This window comes from Acomys minous (assembly GCF_964271855.1).
Source record: "Acomys minous genome assembly, chromosome: 12".
NCBI classification, from domain to species: domain Eukaryota; kingdom Metazoa; phylum Chordata; class Mammalia; order Rodentia; family Muridae; genus Acomys; species Acomys minous.
This window is the reverse complement of record NC_140493.1, coordinates 68,860,580-68,877,890: the sequence shown is the minus strand read 5'-3', so window position 1 is coordinate 68,877,890 and position 17,311 is coordinate 68,860,580. Positions and strand designations below refer to the sequence as shown.

Here is a 17,311-nt window from a genome sequence, read left to right as displayed (position 1 = left end):
AATGAGCGCCTTGGGGTTCACAGTGCTGCAGCTGAGGTGCAGGTTTGGAAAGCCTGTCTCTCCGTGCAAGAGCACTTGAGTGCTGTGTGCTTGCTCTTGCTTTACTTCTTATTCGGAAGTGCTTTTCATTTTTATTTATTTATTTATTTATTTATTTTTGGTTTTTCGATACAAGGTTTCTCTGTGTAGCCTTGGCTGGCCTGGACCCGCTTTGTAGGCCAGGCTGGCCTCGAACTCACAACGATCCACCTGCCTCTGCCTCCCGAGTGCTGGGATCAAAGACGTGCGCCACCACGCCGGGCTTGCTTTTCATTTTTAAACACCACAATCCTAGAGGACTTTGTAACTCCAGTTCCGAGGGATCTGACACTCTCTTCTAATCCCCCAGGACAACAGGACACAAGGACACCAGGACAACAGGCATGCATGGGGTGCTTATACATACAGGGAAATGCATAAAATAAATATTAAAAACTAAATTAAATATTAAAAATTAAAGTAATAGGGGGCTGGGAAGATGGCTCAGAGGTTAAGAACACTGTCTGCTCTTCCAGAGGTCCTGAGTTCAATTCTCAGCAGCCACATGGTGGCTCACAGTCATCTATACTTGGTTCTGAGCCCCTCTTCTGACATGCAGGTGTACATACAGATAGGGCACTCATACATATGTAAAATAAATAAATACATCTTTTAAAAAATTAAATTAATAAATAAAGTCAGGCATGGTAGTACACACCTAAAATCCAGCACTAGGCAGCAGGAGGCAGGAGACTCAGGGGCTCAGTTTAAGGTCATCCTCGGCTACATAAATTTAAAAGAGAGAAAATATAGAATAAAGAAAAGCAGGTTCAGTGAAGTCTGTGGGCTGGGGGTGCCAGGCCAGCAGCGGATGTCTGAACCCAGAGCACTGTGACACTCCATGTGGGTGCTTGGGAATCAAACCCACGTCCTCTGGAAAAGCAGCCAGTGCTTTCAACCCCTGAGCCATCTCTCCGGCCCCAAGCAGCTGTCCTATGAAGAGCATCTGGCTACACCCAAATGCCCCTGTTCTCCATCCTGTCTCAGGCAGCCATGCAGCGCTGGATCCTGCGTGGTCTCGAAGCACCTTGGAGTCTTTTGAGGCTTCCTTTGCTGTGTGGCCCCACAGCCCAGCTGGTGGTTCTTTTTTTTTTTTTTTTTTTTTTTTTTTTTTTGGTTTTTCGAGACAGGGTCTCTCTGTGTAGCCTTGGCTGTCCTGGACTCGCTTTGTAGACCAGGCTGGCCTCGAACTCACAGCGATCCGCCTGCCTCTGCCTCCCGAGTGCTGGGATTAAAGGCGTGCGCCACCACGCCCGGCTTCAGCTGGTTGTTCTAAAGGACAGTGAAGCGCCCTTTTATCATGCCTGTCAGCCAAGGAGCCAAGACTCTGATCTTCAGTTGCTTAACCAAGGACTATTTCCCAAGCTTGCAAGCCCTCATCCGGTCTGAATATGCCGAATACATCCAGAAGTACAAATGCACTGATGTAGGCCCAAAGAGGCCATGTGCCTCAGCCCTTTGCAAAGTCCCACCTGTATGTATTTTTTGCAGAGGCCAGGAACGGACCTTTTCAAGTGTACTTGGGAAAGCCAGCTCTGAGCTTGCAGGGAGGAGCATCCAGGTGGGGGACAGAGTTCACTGAGCTTTTGGGGGCTCCCAACATAGGGAACATCATCCAATTACACACCAGCCACACTTGGTCTCCGGGCTAATGCTGCCTCTGGCTTGAGCAGACCATCCAGACTGGCCATCTTCCAGTTGAGAGGTTGGAAAAGGCACCTAACAATTCTTCAGTCCTGCTTAGCTTTGAAATCGGCAAGCAAACCCTTGGGTATTCCTCGGGCTGAGTGCCACCCTGTGAACCCCAGGGGCTCATGGTTATTGGCCCACTCCAACCCCCGGCACCAGTGCCCACACTCCTGTGGGTGTGTTGGGTTACTAACTGTTAGCGCATGTTTTTGTTTTTGTTTTTTGAGACAAGATCCTACTCAATAGTCTAAGTTGGTCTTTAACTCATAGTATTTCTGCTGCCTCAAGCCTCCTGTGTGCTGGGATTATAGGTATGCACCACAGTACGCACCAGTTCCTGGCTAAAGCACATCTTTTGCATTTACTCCTGCTCCCTTAAAAAAAAAAAAAAAGATGAATCCCATGTAAGCCCAGGCTGGCCTCAGACTCTAGGGCATAAGAATGGCATTCAGTGCCAGGCGTGGTGGCGCACGCCTTTAATCCCAGCACTCGGGAGGCAGAGGCAGGCGGATCGCTGTGAGTTCGAGGCCAGCCTGGTCCACAAAGCGAGTCCAGGACAGCCAAGGCTACACAGAGAAATCCTGTCTCAAAAAAACACAAAACAAAACAAAACAAAACAAAAAAGAATGGCCTTCAGTGCCGGGCGTGGTGGCACACGCCTTTAATCCCAGCACTCGGGAGGAAGAGGCAGGTGGATTGCTGTGAGTCCAAGGCCAGCCTGGTCTACAAAGCAAGTCTAGGACAGCCAAGGCTACACAGAGAAACCCTGTATCAAAAGAGAAAAAGAAAATACACAACAAAATAAGAATGGCCTTCAATTTTTAAAAATATTTATTTATCTATTTTATGTGCACAGGTGTTTTGCCTACACATATGTCTGTGTGAGGGTGTCAGATCCCCTGGAACTGGAGTTGCAGACAGTTGTGAGCTGCCACGTGGGTGCTGAGAATTCAATCAAGGTCCATCTGGAAGAGCAGCCAGTGCTCTTAACCACTGTGCCATCTCTCCAGTCAGGCCTTCAATGCTTGAATTTGAGACTCACCACATCTCCATCTCCCAAGTGCTGGTATTGCTGGCCTGTGCCATCCACCCCTCCCCTCCTTGCTAAATATGGCAGATCCCTTCCGATGTCCTTTGAAAATAAGGACTTTAATCTTCAGATACTTAAAGGACAAAATTCAGTTCTATTTTTAAAAGGGTTTTACTGTCATGAATACAAATAAAGGAAAGGAGAGATCTGGTTGGACAGTGAGGCAAATCCTCTACATTACTGAACAGAGAACAGTCTGGAACCCTGGAGGCTCGAGACCCCAAGGTGCCATGGATGTGAGCACAAGCCAGCAGACTGAGCCAGGAGTGTTTTCAATCCACGGGTTGGCTTTGCTGAAGATAGGCCATTCCACAGAAACAATCGGCAGCCGCGAGGGATCCTGCTTTGCCCTCGTCTGACTTAATTCCTGTTGGGGCATCAATTTACTTCAGTAAAAACAAAAAAACAAAACAAAAACCCCTACAAAAACGCAGAGTTGGCATGCACTGTCAGGCAGCCTTTGTTTCTGAGGGCTGCTGCGAGAGGCCTCGGGCTGGAAGCCAAGTTCTGTGATCTAGGCTGAGGGGTGATGGCCCCTCTCTGAAAGGACAGCTTTGAGATGAAGCCAGTCTCTACATAGGCTCCAAGGTCTCTCTGGGCTTTGCTTGTTTTGTCTAACTTACCTCCTGGTTTCTACAGATAGCCCAGCTATTCCTCAAATGAAAGCCTGTCTCCAAAACTGGGCCGGGACAGTTAGGTTAGGGGAGAATCAGGCACCGTTTCCCTTCCCCTGCTGGCTTTTATTTTATTTTATTTTATTTTAAAAGTAAGATCTTGTTTTGTAGCCTTGACTGGTATGCAATTTCCCCCCAAGATTTAATTAGGATTTTCTGAGCAATGTCCTGGGGAAACACCTGGAATAGGAGGGTGATGACAAGTCCACATAGCAAGGCTCTCGGAAGTGCACAGATTTTTTTTTTGTTTTGTTTTGTTTTGTTTTTTCTTTTTTCGAGACAGGGTTTCTCTGTGTAGCCTTGGCTATCCTGAACTCACTTTGTAGACCAGGCTGGCCTCGAACTCACAGTGATCTGCCTGCCTCTGCCTCCCGAGTGCTGGGATTAAAGGCGTGCGCCACCACGCCCGGCGGAAGCGCACAGTTTTAGGCGGAATGTGGTAGTTCTCACACCATAATCCTGGCACCTGGAAGTGGGCTGAAGCAGGAGAATTGGCTAGAATTCCAGGCCAGCCTGGGCTACAGGCCAGCCTATAAGACTGACTTTAAAAACAAAACAACACTTTTTTTTGTCTGTTTGTTAGAGTTTTTTTTTTTTTTTTTTTTTGAGACGGGGGTTTCTCTATGTGGTCCTGGCTGTCCTGGACCACTGAGATCCACCTGCCTCTGCCTCCTGAGTGCTAGGATTAAAGGTGTGCACCAGCAGAGCATTTTAAATCTAAACTCACTGCCTGGGGCTGCAAAGAGAGAGATAGAGAGCAAGCCCATTTTCAGGATCTGAGCTGCAAGATTCACACACAGTCACAGGGGAAATCCCTTTCTCGGGACCCCTGAGCCGGTTGGTTTGCTCTCTCTCATTCCAAGAGTTCCCCCACCAGCAGGACTGCCAGGTGTCCAGGGGAGGCTTGCTAGATAGGATTATTGGCAGGAAATGTATGAAGGATTCTGCATGGGACAGAGGTTTACCGCCTTGACTTCTGCATCCTGACCAGTCCAAGCCCTTCTGCCTTCTGCACACATCAGTGTTGATCAGATCTGGAAGGAAGGACAGATGGACAGGCTGGTGGACCACTCAACTTTTGCTTTAGGAGTTGCGTGGCAGTTCTCCGGGGACAGGAGGATGACCCCATCTGGTCTGTGACTCAAAGAGTTTGGAGAGGCTGTGCTTGGAGGTCAGACAGAACTCATATAGGTTGTAAGTTAGCTACTCCCTGCGTCTAGTTTGATGACCGCTACTCCTGGGGCCTGGATTCCGCTATGATATCCTGGGCCAGTTGCTTAGTGATACTGGTCCCAGTGAGAAAGTGTGTCCGAAAAGGTATTCTCTCGAACCCTCCAAGGCTGGCAGCTTCATGTTCTATTGCTTATGCTAGCAGCTTTGATGTCTCCGTGGAGCTACCAGAATGTAGGCCAGGGTTCAGAATACTGCTCGGAGGGTGGCCGTGGGACTTCTTAGACTCGGGAGTCAGCAAGTCCCAAAGCAGACACCTCCCAAACTCCCTACAACCCCCGGCACTGAGATAGAGTGTGGTTGTCCCGGCCCAGCATACTGAGCTTTCTCCGCCTCAACCTCCAACCCTTCTGGCCCCATGAGCCAGGAGGCCACCATCTCCCTGGAGCACCTGCCACCTTCCCCACTGTCTTTCCCAGCCCACCTTCCCCACCCTCAGAAAGTGCAGAGCTTCCTCCTCTGAGCTGTGCGGATGTTGGGATCAACCGAGTGGAGAAGTGTGACACCACATAAAGTCCCTGCATTAAACACTTGCTGGGTACCATACACTACGATTTTTTTTTTTTTAAATCCTATTCCCACATGCCCTGACACAACTTCCTGGTACAGCCTGCTGCAGAGTGTATCCTATATAGAAGAGGTGACCCTGGCTTTTTTTTGTTCACAGCAAGCTGCTGTCTACCCATCATGTGATCTGAAGGCAAGGCAAGTCCCGCTCTCTCCTTATCTGAGAGTGATGGATTGAAAGAACGGAGGACTGGACTGTCTGCAGATCTAGTTGCTCTGAATGTATATATTTTTAACACATCCGCCCCAAGCAGGACAGATGCGGACAGGGCTGCGAAGGTGGGCCACGGATGTCCTCTGGTGGGGCATATGGCGCTTACTCAGAGCTGGCATGAGCAGGTCTGGGGAGGCCTTGCTTGCAGGACCTCAGAGAGTAGCATTAGACTGGCCAGGGAAACCTGGTGACTCTTGAAACTTGGTGATGACCCTGGACATCTCCATGAGACAAAAAAGCATTGAATTTGGGCACAGCCCCTATGTAACTAGTTCCCGCTAACGAAGCGCTTCTCTGTCAAACCCAACAGGAAGGTCCACAGTCTGTTGTTGTTGTTAAATTTGGTTTGGGTTTTGTTTTTTGTTTTTAGAAGGGATCCTCTAATATGGCACGGGAGGAAAGTTCTGGCGAGTGAAAAAAAAACTGTGGCCTCTAAAAAGGGGGCCCTGGTCCCTAAGACAGCTGTTGGGCAGCTTGCTTGCTGGTCTCTTCTGGAGATCCAAGCCTGTGACACCCTCGGAACTTCCCTGCCTGGCCTGGCCACAGCCTGTTTTGCAGAGCACCCGGCCAGGGAGTGATCGACGCCCCGGGGAGTCCGGAGGAGTAGGCCATCTCTCCTCGGGGCAGCCGTGAGAGCCCAGAGCAGGCCCTGCTGAGCCAACAGGCGGCCGAGCCATACGAAGCGCATTAAGTATTAATAATTTCCAGTTGTTTGCTCGTCCGTCTCCCGACCCCCCCCTCCCGCCCCATAACCCTCTCGGCCTCTGCAGGCTGGGACTTGGCTCTGGCTCTGGCCTGCCAGATTTAGAGATATTAGCACCTCCCGGGGACCGGGGGACAGGGCAAGGGGCAAGGATCGCTGAGCACCGCAGGGACAGTGTGCGGGCCCGGAGGGAACCCCGCGGCCTTGCCAGTGGGCGAAGCGCCTTGCCTGGGGGGCCCCGTCGCGGGAAGATCGGCGCCCGGGCGAGCTGGGCGGCGCGCTGCAGGAGCGCAGCGGCCCCTGGCGCTTGGCCTCTCGGCGGTCACTGCAGCTGGGCCAGCCCCCGAGGCGGGACGGAGGGCGGGGTCTCCAGCAAGCGCGGCCGCCGGCGACACCCGGACAACGCGCCGGCGGCGGCGGCGAGGCAGGGAGTGCAGCCCGGAGGGCAGCGGCCCGGGCCCGCGTGTGTGGCCCTCTCTCGCGCTCCAACACCGCGCGGGCTGTGCCCGGGTCCCTCCAAGCACGCAGCTATGGTGGGCCGGCTGAGCCTGCAGGATGTCCCTGAGCTCGTGGACACGAAGAAGAAGGGCGACGGCGTCCTGGACAGCCCGGACTCGGGACTGCCCCCAAGTCCTAGCCCCAGCCACTGGGGGCTCGCGGCGGCGGCAGGCGGAGGTGGGGAGCGCGCTCAGGTCCCAGGGACGCTGGAGTCCGACACGGCGGCGACCCCCGCAATCCTGGTGAGTTGCCTCGTGCGCAGACTTCTCCCTGTCCCGGCCCACCCGCCCCGGGGACTGCCTAGCGCTCGCTGTCGGTGCGGCCACCCGCCAGTCGGGACGGCGTGGCCATCGCCGGGAGCCGGGGCGGGAGCGTAGCGAGAGAGCCTCGCCAGCTGGAGCCAGTGGCTGGAAAATTGTCATCGCCTAGGAGGCGCGGGAGCCCCGGGAGAGGCGAGCCGCGGTCTCCTCCCTTCGAGGTGGCGGCCCCCGAGGCTGCCAGGCTGCGGCTCAACCACATTCCTGCCGGGGCGGGCTGGGTGGGGCTCCCGGGACACGGACGGGGAACCCGGCCCTCCCTACCCGGGAGCCCACGCCCCGCGGCTTTGCTCCCAAAGCGCCTTCTCTCTCTCTGCCCGGTCCTGGGAAGAGGGGTGTACTCTGGGATCCCGGCACTAGGAGGGCCAGCCTTTGGGGGACCTTCTAAGGAGTTACGCCATGAGCCATTAGGGTCCTGCTGGGGGCCCCCCGTCCTGGTTCTGAATACCTAACCCAGCCAGTGTTCCGCACTTAATGAGATCAGCGTCCTCCAGGTGGCCAGAGCTTTGAAAGTATTAATCCTATTACTTCTTTTACTTTAAACTTTTTGCAAGAAAAACTCCCAGGTCTGTTTTGCCCTGGGATCTACTCAGGTGGTGGCGTTGAGACAAAAGCTTGGGAGAGGTCACATCCTGCCTACATTTGAAGCTCAAAGCAGGACTGAGACTGTTGACCGTGCCTCCCTTGGGGCGGTCGGTGGCGGAGCTTTGGTGATGTGAGGACATCTTGACCTACTGACCCTCTCCCGGCAAACACCAGCACCTCTTTAACTTCCATCCCAAGGTGCACCTTGGTTCAGCTTGGCCTTTTTTAAAAGCCTTGTCTTACCTGCTCTGACCACTGGTGCTTCTGACGTCACTTCTTACACCTGACATGAACCTTGACCCCGCCCCCCTTAACCTTTCTCCAAGTTGAAATGACCCTTGTGTGCTCAACTATGTCACCTCCTCTGGGAGCTTTCTCAGACATGGTCCAGAACCTGTGGCTTGTCGTCCCTCTTTGGTGTCTCTCATCACTGCGGCTGACTGACCTCATCTTCTACCCACACCTGGATGCGGGGGTGGGGGGTGAGGGGGACTGTCTGTCTGCGGGGTGGGGGGTGGGGCCGGAATGGAACTACAGAGGAGGCAGGACAAAGGAAAACAGAAGGGGCACCTGGAAGAAAGTTGTCTTGGGTGTGTGTGGGAGAACTCTGTGGCCACACCTCATGCGCCTCGGTGCACTGACCTTGGCTTGCTCCATATCCCCTCCCCCAATCTGGACTCACTAAACTCCATCCTAGGCATGGAACAGTACCCCTACCCCCCCACCCCCACCCCTGTCCTTTTGGTTTTTGCGTCTTGTCCTGATAACACAGTAAAGATCTCAGAGTCACCCTTCTAGAAACATTTGTCTCCTTCCCTGTCCTGGGGGTGGGACTGCCACTTCCACGCCCTGGCGCAAATGTAGTTCTTGCTCTTAAATTAAGCAAAGAAAATGACGGATCTCAGAAACCCGGAGAGCACAAAGGGCCGCCGAGGTCCCCTCTGCCCTGTGTTTATCTCTGCACGTTGAGCACAGAGGGCCAGATTCCAGCAAACTGGGTGACATAGAGTGTCACCCGAGGGTCCCTGATGAGCCAACCGCCGAACCCAGCACACTGAGCTTTTCTTGGTCCGGGGAGGCAGGCGTGGAGCACTCCTGAGCTCCACAGTCACAGAGTTGCAGGAACCCTCCGGCGTGGATGGCTGCTGCCCTGTCAACCCCAGAGGCAAAGGAGGTGGGGGAACAAGGGTGAAGCTTCACCTTTAAAACGTCCTAGAAGCCTTTTCTCTTGGCATTAGTTTTGGCCTTTCGCTAACTGTTGCTTCGACAATGCCATTGGGGGTGGGGGGCGGGCGCTCTGCATGGTTGAGGGTTCTGAAGAGTTAAGCTTGGTTGTAGGGCTTTCTCACCACAGGGCTCCTGTGGTGCAGCGGCTTCTGGCTCTGGCTTCAGTCCTGATGTGGAGTTCATCATGTCAGCTTCTTCTCTTGCCTTTCACAAACCTTCGGTGAAGGAAGGGGGTGGGGCCTTCCCGCATCATGCAGATAAGGGCATAGGACGTGTGACACAATTCTTCTGAGGGCACAAAGCACATTTAGGATGGATCTTGCCTAATGTGCTCGTGGGTGCAATGCCCATCACTGAAAAAGAAGAAGAGGGTTGGGGTGGGGATTTGATCTGGGACTTGAATCTGGGACTTTCGCGTGCCCGGTCTAGTGTGCTCTCCATGCCATGGGCCAACCCTGTTCTTTGTAGGGCCAGACTGTGGTCATGATGGAGCCCCTCACCGGAGGCTCAGAGCCTCAAGCCTTCTGTGGAGTGCATGTTTGTCCGGTCAGCCATAGCTCTAACTGCTCTCTCTTCTCTCCTGGAAGAGCCCGGCGTCTCTGACTTACTCGCTGGTTGCCAACTGCTCACCACGACTCTGTCCCCTGTCCTTCGGCGAAGGAGTTGAGTTCGACCCCTTACCACCAAAGGAAATAAAGTGAGTATACTGACCCTAATATTATTTCTTAAAATGTTTTTTAAAATCCCAAGTATAATTGCTTATTGTTTTAAAATGTTAACTATGAAAATATACCAAGGGCTATGAGTAGTTTGACTTATGGTCTTGTGTGCCAGCTAATTAAGTGTATAGATACCCAATTGATTTACATAGTTCTGAGACGCGCTCTGGCTATGTTGGGGTAGCTGGCCTAGACTGTAGCCTAGGTTGACTTCAAGCTTTGGATATTTCTGTCTCAGCCTCCTGAGTGTCGGTATTACAGGTGTGCAGCACTACAGCTATTGTAGACACTCTCTGTAAAATAAAGGTGAGATTCCGTGGTGAAATTCTGGCTCGTGCTCTGTGCGTTTCATAGACCATGCCATCGGGCGCTAAAGATTTTGTTGTGTATTAATTCTTTCTAGAAGCCGTTCACCCCCTCTAACCCAACTTCAGGGTGCTGTGATCCTGTCTCATGCTATGTCACTGGGCGGGTCCTCTGGGAATGACCTCACCCAGGACTACCAGGGGCCAAGAGTCATGGAGACGGTTCGGCAAAGCTCTGTCTTTTTAGTGAGAGGAATTCTACTTTTGGTGACGGAGGTTTTGTGGCAGTTTCCGTTGCCTGAACACAAAGGGGCCATTGATATGGGACAGAGGGAGGTTCATCCGTGTAGAGGTGAACAGGTTAGGTTTTTGTTCCCTGGAGCTTGTATTTCTGACAAAAACTGGGACATGACCTTCTGACATTGGCTCCCATCAGCGCCTTGTGACTCCAGGGAGAGCAGACACAATGTTGGTTCTCACCCACATGATGCTGCAGAAATGCTAATATCGGTGAAGCTGCAAGGCTAACGTATCCAAGTCGTTACTGCGTTGCTTCTAGAAACATATTAACTGCCCCCTACCAGCCACGAATGGCGTGTACACCCACGGTCCCAGGCGGCGCTTGGGAGGCTGAGGCAGGAGCCTGGGTTAGGCTGACCTACTTTGCAAGACCCTGTCCCCAAATAATAAAATAATTGATGGTGGTAGTGGTGGTGATGATGACGACGACGACGATGATGATGATGGTGATGATGCTGAGGGATGTAAGTGGCAAGTTAGTTTGTGGCCACTTGGGTTGCAGTTGGCTTCCATTGATAGAGTCAAGTGCCTGGGTCTCTTTGAGTTGGGAGGTTTCCAAACCACAGTTGAGGTAGGCCACACACCAAGGCCATAGCTATAGCCAAGTTTTAAGGACCAGCGCTCAGCTGTTCCGGAGTTCTTTGTCCTGTCATTCAAGAGCTGTCTGGTCATGGCGTGGGTGGAGAAGCCCCTTCGCCCCACACAGCAGCGGACTCCACCTCGCTCCGTGAAATGGCTCTGCTCAGGCATAGATGCAGAGGGCAGTAATGTCACTGCATGGTGTCTTAGCTGGGTTGCTGCTGCTGTGTAAACACCGTGGCCAAACGCCACTTGGGGCGGGGGGGGGGGGGGGGGTTAGTTCAGCTCCCGTCATGAGGAGAAGTCAAGGCAAGAACCTAGATGCAGGAGCCATGGAGGAGTGCTGCCCACCGGCTTCCTCGCTTTGCTTTCTCATGCAGCCTGGGCACACCTGCACAGGGATGGCACTACCCACAGTGGGCTGCACCTTCCACGCGAATCACCAATCAAGAGAATGCCCCACACGGTTGCCTATAGGATAAACTGATGGGGGTAGGGGGCAGTCATCTCCTCCACTGAATTTCCTTCATCTCAGATGACTCTAGCTAGTATCAAGTCATTTTTAAAAAAGACAGCCAACATACATGAACATGTATGTTAACATGCACTTACACATATGAAGAATCTGCTATGTTACTAGACCACATAATCTTATGGGATCACTGTCATATATGTGGCCAGTCATTGACCAAAATGTCTTTGTGCTGTGTGTGTCCTAATTACCACTGGCTACAGGTGGACATGCCGCCCCCTTGTTATCCGGCATATTTTAAAAAGTGTGGGCAAGTCAAGTTGTTAGGCTTCCAGCTTAGGTAAATTGGACTGGAATTCAGGGCTGCGGCCTGCTGTGGGAAATCATGAGCTCGTGGTCAACTTTGGAAGCCCAGTGCGCTGCGTTTAGGTTCCAGCTTGGGTCTGGGGGTTTAGCTCAGGGATAGAGTTCCTGCTTAGCACTCAAGGCCATGGGTTCTATCCCCAGCCCTGCAATTCCATCAGTCAGTCCATCCATCCATCCATCCATCCATCAATCCATCTGTCCATCCGGCTGTCCATCCATCCGTCCACATACTCACCTACCACCTCAGTCCATCATTCAGGGTCACTATGACCTTCATCTCTGCAAGAGTCTTTGGGAAGGTCCAGTTAGGTCCTGTGACAGAAGTAACTGTAGTGAGATGCCTCTTCTAAAGTACTCCACAGCCTCTGTGGGAGTACTCCCTGATGCGGCCAAGTTCAATGTTTGCACTCCAGGAGAGATGAGAAGCCACACGTGGGACCCCATGCTCCTAACTCAGAGGGCAGCTTCATGCTGGCTTGTCTCTCCACAGGTATACGTCCTCAGTCAAGTACGACTCCGAGCGACACTTCATTGATGACGTGCAGATGCCCCTGGGCCTGGTGGTAGCTTCCTGCAGCCAGACAGTCACCTGTATCCCCAATTGCACTTGGCGAAACTATAAGGCCGAAGTGCACTTCGAGCCCCGACACAAGCCAGCGCGCTTCCTCAGCACCACCATTGTCTACCCCAAGTACCCCAAGACCATCTACACCACCACTTTGGATTACAACTGCCGTAAGAAGCTGAGGCGGTTTCTGTCCAGCGTGGAGCTCGAGGCCACAGAGTTCCTGGGTAGTGACGGGCCCTCAGATGAATGCTGACTCAGCTCGCTACACTGCCCTGGTCCCCAGACCGCCCTGGACAAGCTGGGTAACATTGCTCTTGCACATCACCCCAGCCCCAGGAGTCTAACCTGGAGACATCTCTAAGCCTAGCCGGGGGAAGATTTAAAAAAAAAAAAAAATCACCGCATCTTATGATAATAGAGAAACTCGGCTTTGTTTAAATTTTTTCCAGATAGTCTTTTTAAAGGAACATGTATATATAAGTTCTGGTTGGTCGATGCAGTTTCCCCAAAGGCTCAATTTGATAAGGAAATAAAAATAGGCAGAACAGCCGGGTGTGGTGGCACACGCCTTTAATCCCAGCACTGGGAGGCAGAGGCAGGTGGATGAATTTGAGGCCAGCTTGGTCTATAAAGTGAGTCCAGGGCAACCAGGGTGACACAGAGAAACCCTGTCTCAAAAACAAAACAAAACAAAAAACAAAAGGCAGAACAAAAAAAAAAAAAAAGGACTGTGACAGGCTGAGGTGAGCTTGTCCTCCATTTTCTGATGAAGAAAGTCGGAAAGTCTCTGGAATAGACAATCGAGTTAAGAAATTTCAGCATGTGCATGTGCATTGCTGGGGCGAAAAGCGTTGACTGACTCTGGTAGATTGTGATGCCCATATGCGCTCAACCTCTTTTGGACCAGTTTTTGTTTCCACTTCTATTTGGTTTTCCTGTTAACCCAAACTCTTAGGTTTATCAAAAATCTTTTTCATGATATTAGGGGAGAAAAACAAAAACCACAAGGCATAAACTGCCTGTTGGGCTTTTGTTGGGTTGGGTAAACAGCTAGCCAGCTCTGCAGCACCACGGCCATCTGGTACCCAAAGGCTGCTTCCAGGCGCAGGCTCCGGCGCAGCCCCGGCATGCTTGGCATCTGCTTAACGTCTCCCCGGAGTGTGTTACTCTGCTCACAGGTACTTTGGAGTTTTGAAATACTTTCCCATTTTTTTCATTTTTCGCAAGGCAAAATACAGCAGAGGGCTCTTTTTGAGAGGAACGGCATGTTGAAAGAATGCTTTGGAAAAACACGTTTCGTTCTGTTTTGGTTTTTCCCGGGACTTCGTGGGAAGGGTTTCTGCTGTGGGCCGCCGTGCCCGCGACCAGCTTCGGGTAGGAGGCGGATTTGATGTGACTCCTCATGATTCAAGGATGGACCTTGCTCTTAGGACTTTGAGAGTGTCAAAACTGGGAGGGACAGGGTTTAACCCAAAAAGGCAAGGGATATTGCTTACCATTCAGATTACACTAAGGTGAATTCAGGACCAGGGAAAGACAACGCAGATTCCACAACCTCATCACTGTGGTGAGGGGAGACGTTTCTCTGGCACCACTGTATACATGGAAATGGCCATCGTGGAGTTGAGTGTGAACCGTAGGTGTTTCCTAGCCAATTTCAAGAGTCCAGCTGAGCCAGCTACAGCAGCAAGGACAGCCCAGGCCCAGAGCGTGCTGTGTACCAGGCTGCCCCACGCTCCCCGGCCCCTACCCAAGGCCTGGCCTTTGCTTCTCAGAACCGCCCCTGCCAGGCCCTACAGTGCTGGAGTAAAGAAAGTAGCAAACTGACTTTTCTTCCAGCATTGGAAAGAACAAGTCGTACATATTTCCTTTGAACCCATCCAAGTCGTGTCAAGTGGGTTCCAGAGGCTCTGCCTTCTGTTGTGTCTCTGGGTCTCTGAGGATGGCTTCCATCTGTCCAAAAAGCCGAGCTGAGAGCACACTGGCTCCCCTGGGGACGCAGCAGAGACCTGTTACCATGGAAAACAGGTGCAGACATCATCCCTTCCATTGAAAGACCGCCGCTGTCTAGAGCCACACTGCCTAGCCCCTGTCCCCTGCAGACAACGTGCCCGCTCTGTTGTACCCTGGGCAGAGGTGCTGGCTTCATGGTCCCAGGTGGCCAGGGTACAGCTCAGTTGGGGACACGCTGGGGTCCTACAAGCTCCTTGGTCAGTCTCTGAGCAACAGATGCTTCTTGGCTTTGGAAAAGCACTTATTGGCAAAAGTGGATTTTCTATCTGACTTCATAATGTCACCGAAGCAGCAAATATACTTTCTTTTTGCAAATACAGGTTTTTGTTTTGTTTTGTTTTGTTTTTTTTAATGTTAGGAAAATCACCAAGGCTTTGCTCTGCCCCTTTGGAGACACTTGCTTGGGCTCAGAATGCTGCCATGGCCAGTGTGGCAGGAGAAAGTGTTGTCTCTGACTGCAGTAGAAGGTGTCCTTAAGAAACATTTTTTTCTTTTCTTGGTTTTTTTTTTTTTGTTGTTGTTTTTGTTTTTGTTTTTTGTTTTTTTTGGTCTTAGAGGGATCATGTTAAGTTCAGGCCAAATCATTCTAGGTGTGGGCAGAACCAGAACGGAATCAGTAAGTAGAAGCAAGCGACTGCGGATGTCTGACGCGGATGGGAAGCAGGTTTTAATGCCATTAGGTATTTGCGAGGAGCCAGCTGTGTACAGCTGTTTTGAATCTTCTCTGATTCTGCCTCCAAAGCTTTAGGGCCCAGAAGCCGGGCAGCAAGCATCCTGGAGCACCCTGGTGGTGGTGCCGCCAGCCCAGAACAGAGTCCTCAGAGCTGGCAAAGTGGAGAGGAGATGCTTAAAACTCACTGACTTGACATTCCTAAGTGTGTGGGAGAGAGAGGGTGGCTCGTTAGGAGGGTTTTTCACTCCGTCTCTTAAGTTGTGGCTGTTGAAGACAATGTGTGTTTCTAGAGAAAGGTGGTTTTCCTTTCTAATGTCTCAGAAAGACTTCACTTGAACAAGTATCTCCTCATTCTCTGTAAACTTAGAAAATATTTGACATCTACTAAAAGAAAAAAATATTTTAAAATGATCCTTGACTTCTGTCCCTCTTCTTCTTCTTCTTCTTCTTCTTCTTCTTCTTCTTCTTCTTCTTCTTTTTTTTTTTTTTTGCTTTGTGACTTCGCCATTTAACAATAAATTATCTAAAACATAAAGCCTGGAGATGCATTCATTCATTCATTCATTCATTCTGTTGTGGTGGTGGTGGTGGTTTACTAAGTGGGGTCTCACTGTGCAGTCCTGGCTGGCCTGGAACTCACTTCGACCTTAGACTCACAAAGAACAGCCAATTTTTGTCTCCCCGGTGCTGGAATTAAAGGCTTGTGCCACTATGCCTGGCCTGCTTTTATTTCTTTCTATTTTTAAGTAAAATCATCATGTTGGGGTCAGCAAAATGAGGAAAGCACCTCATCTTGAGTCATTCCCCCCTCCCCCCAGGAGCCCTGTTCACTGCTAGGCCGGCAGTCCACCCCACCACCACATCCCCAGCCTCTGCCTGCCTTTTGGGGAAAAAAAAATTTTTTTTTTTTTTTTGGTTTTTCGAGACAGAGTCTCTCTGTGTAGCCTTGGCTGTCCTGGACTCACTTTGTAGACCAGGCTGGCCTCGAACTCACAGCGATCCGCCTGCCTCTGCCTCCCAAGTGCTGGGATTAAAGGCGTGCGCCACCACGCCCGGCCGGGAAAAATTTTTTTTGACATGTTTTTTTTTTTTATTTGTTTGAGATAGGTTCCCATGTAGCCCAGGCTAGCCTCAAATTTGTAGCCAAGGATGACCTTGATTCCTGCCTCCACACTCTGCATGTTGGGATTGCAGGCATGCCTGTACTGGCACACTCAGCCGGACATGACTTAATCTGACTGTTAATATGGAAGTATGAAAAGCCTTTCTCTGGGGTTGCTGGGCACCCTTTTCATTTGGGAATTGGATTCCACAGTGGCTGTGTCCTCTTTCCTAACACCCATCCTCCTGGAACTGTGATCATGACCTAGGGTGTCAGGTCACCTCTCCCCACATCACCTTTCAAACTGCTGCTTTACAGGAGAAGTGCACGCCCTGGTGGAATTCGCCCTGCTGTTCTTGAGGTACATGGCTCTGGGCTGGAGCCCCAGCAAGCACTGGACAACAAAGAGGAAAGTGAAACCTACCACAGAGACGTCCAGAGGCTTCCTGCCTACGACCATCGGGCGGAGTGTCAGGGTCAGGACAGGAGCAGGCTGTCCTGAGTTGACATGTCCTCCTCACTGACGGGTACCTCAAAATGAGGTAGTGGAGGCAGTGACACCTTTGACTTTAAAAAGAAAGGGTCGCCGGGCGGTGATGGCGCACGCCTTTAATCCCAGCACTCGGGAGGCAGAGGTAGGCGGATCGCTGTGAGTTTGAGGCCAACCTGGTCTACAAAGTAAGTCCAGGACAGCCAAGGCTACACAGAGAAACCCTGTCTCAAAAAAAAAAAAAAAAGGGAGGGGGGTCATGCAATCCGATGAGGGAAAGTCCTGCAGAGAAAGTAATAACTTCCTCTCATCTGTCTTGTGGGGACATAGCTGATCCCCCAGAGCAAAAGATGATTGATTAACGAGAAGAAACGTGCAGGTTGGTGTAATGCATGCTCTCTGAGATGTGGGGGCTGGCAGAAATAAATGTACTGGGGGTGGGGGGTGCCCGGCATCCCACCCAGCGTTCCTTCCTAGGAACTTAGGGCAGCATGCATGTCTCAGGAAGGGCTTAAGGGGGGGGGGAAGGTCAGAGAGGGGCCTTCCTGGGGTTTTGTTTGTGCAGTCTTCCAAGACAGGCTTTCCAGACGTGGCCCAGGCTGGCTTTGAACTCACGGTGATCTTTCTGACTCTGCCTCCCAAGTGCTTAGATTCCAGGCTCTGCCTTGGCTTTCTGGCTTGCCTAAGGTCGAAAGTGAAGGGAAAGAGTCAGGAGTTTCATAGTTTGCTTTGGGGGAGGGAGGCGGGTCAGGATGAGGTCACCCTGCTTCTCCATTTCTGAGAGCCACACCTAGCGTGCCAAAGCACCGCATTTTGGGGTAGCATTTTCTGTACCTCATCAATCATTTTTTG

The 17,311-nt window shown here is 51.5% G+C and overlaps 1 protein-coding gene across 1 annotated transcript; it reads left to right on the top strand.

Moving 5' to 3' along the window:
- The first annotated feature begins 6,603 nt into the window (after positions 1–6,603).
- Positions 6,604–15,402, top strand: RFLNB (refilin B). The gene is made up of 3 exons (XM_084750398.1): positions 6,604–6,985; positions 9,460–9,569; positions 12,104–15,402. The coding sequence occupies exons 1-3, from the start codon at positions 6,776–6,778 to the stop codon at positions 12,432–12,434; spliced, it is 651 nt and encodes a 216-aa protein (XP_084606524.1). The 5' UTR covers positions 6,604–6,775; the 3' UTR covers positions 12,435–15,402.
- Positions 15,403–17,311: the final 1,909 nt, after the last annotated feature.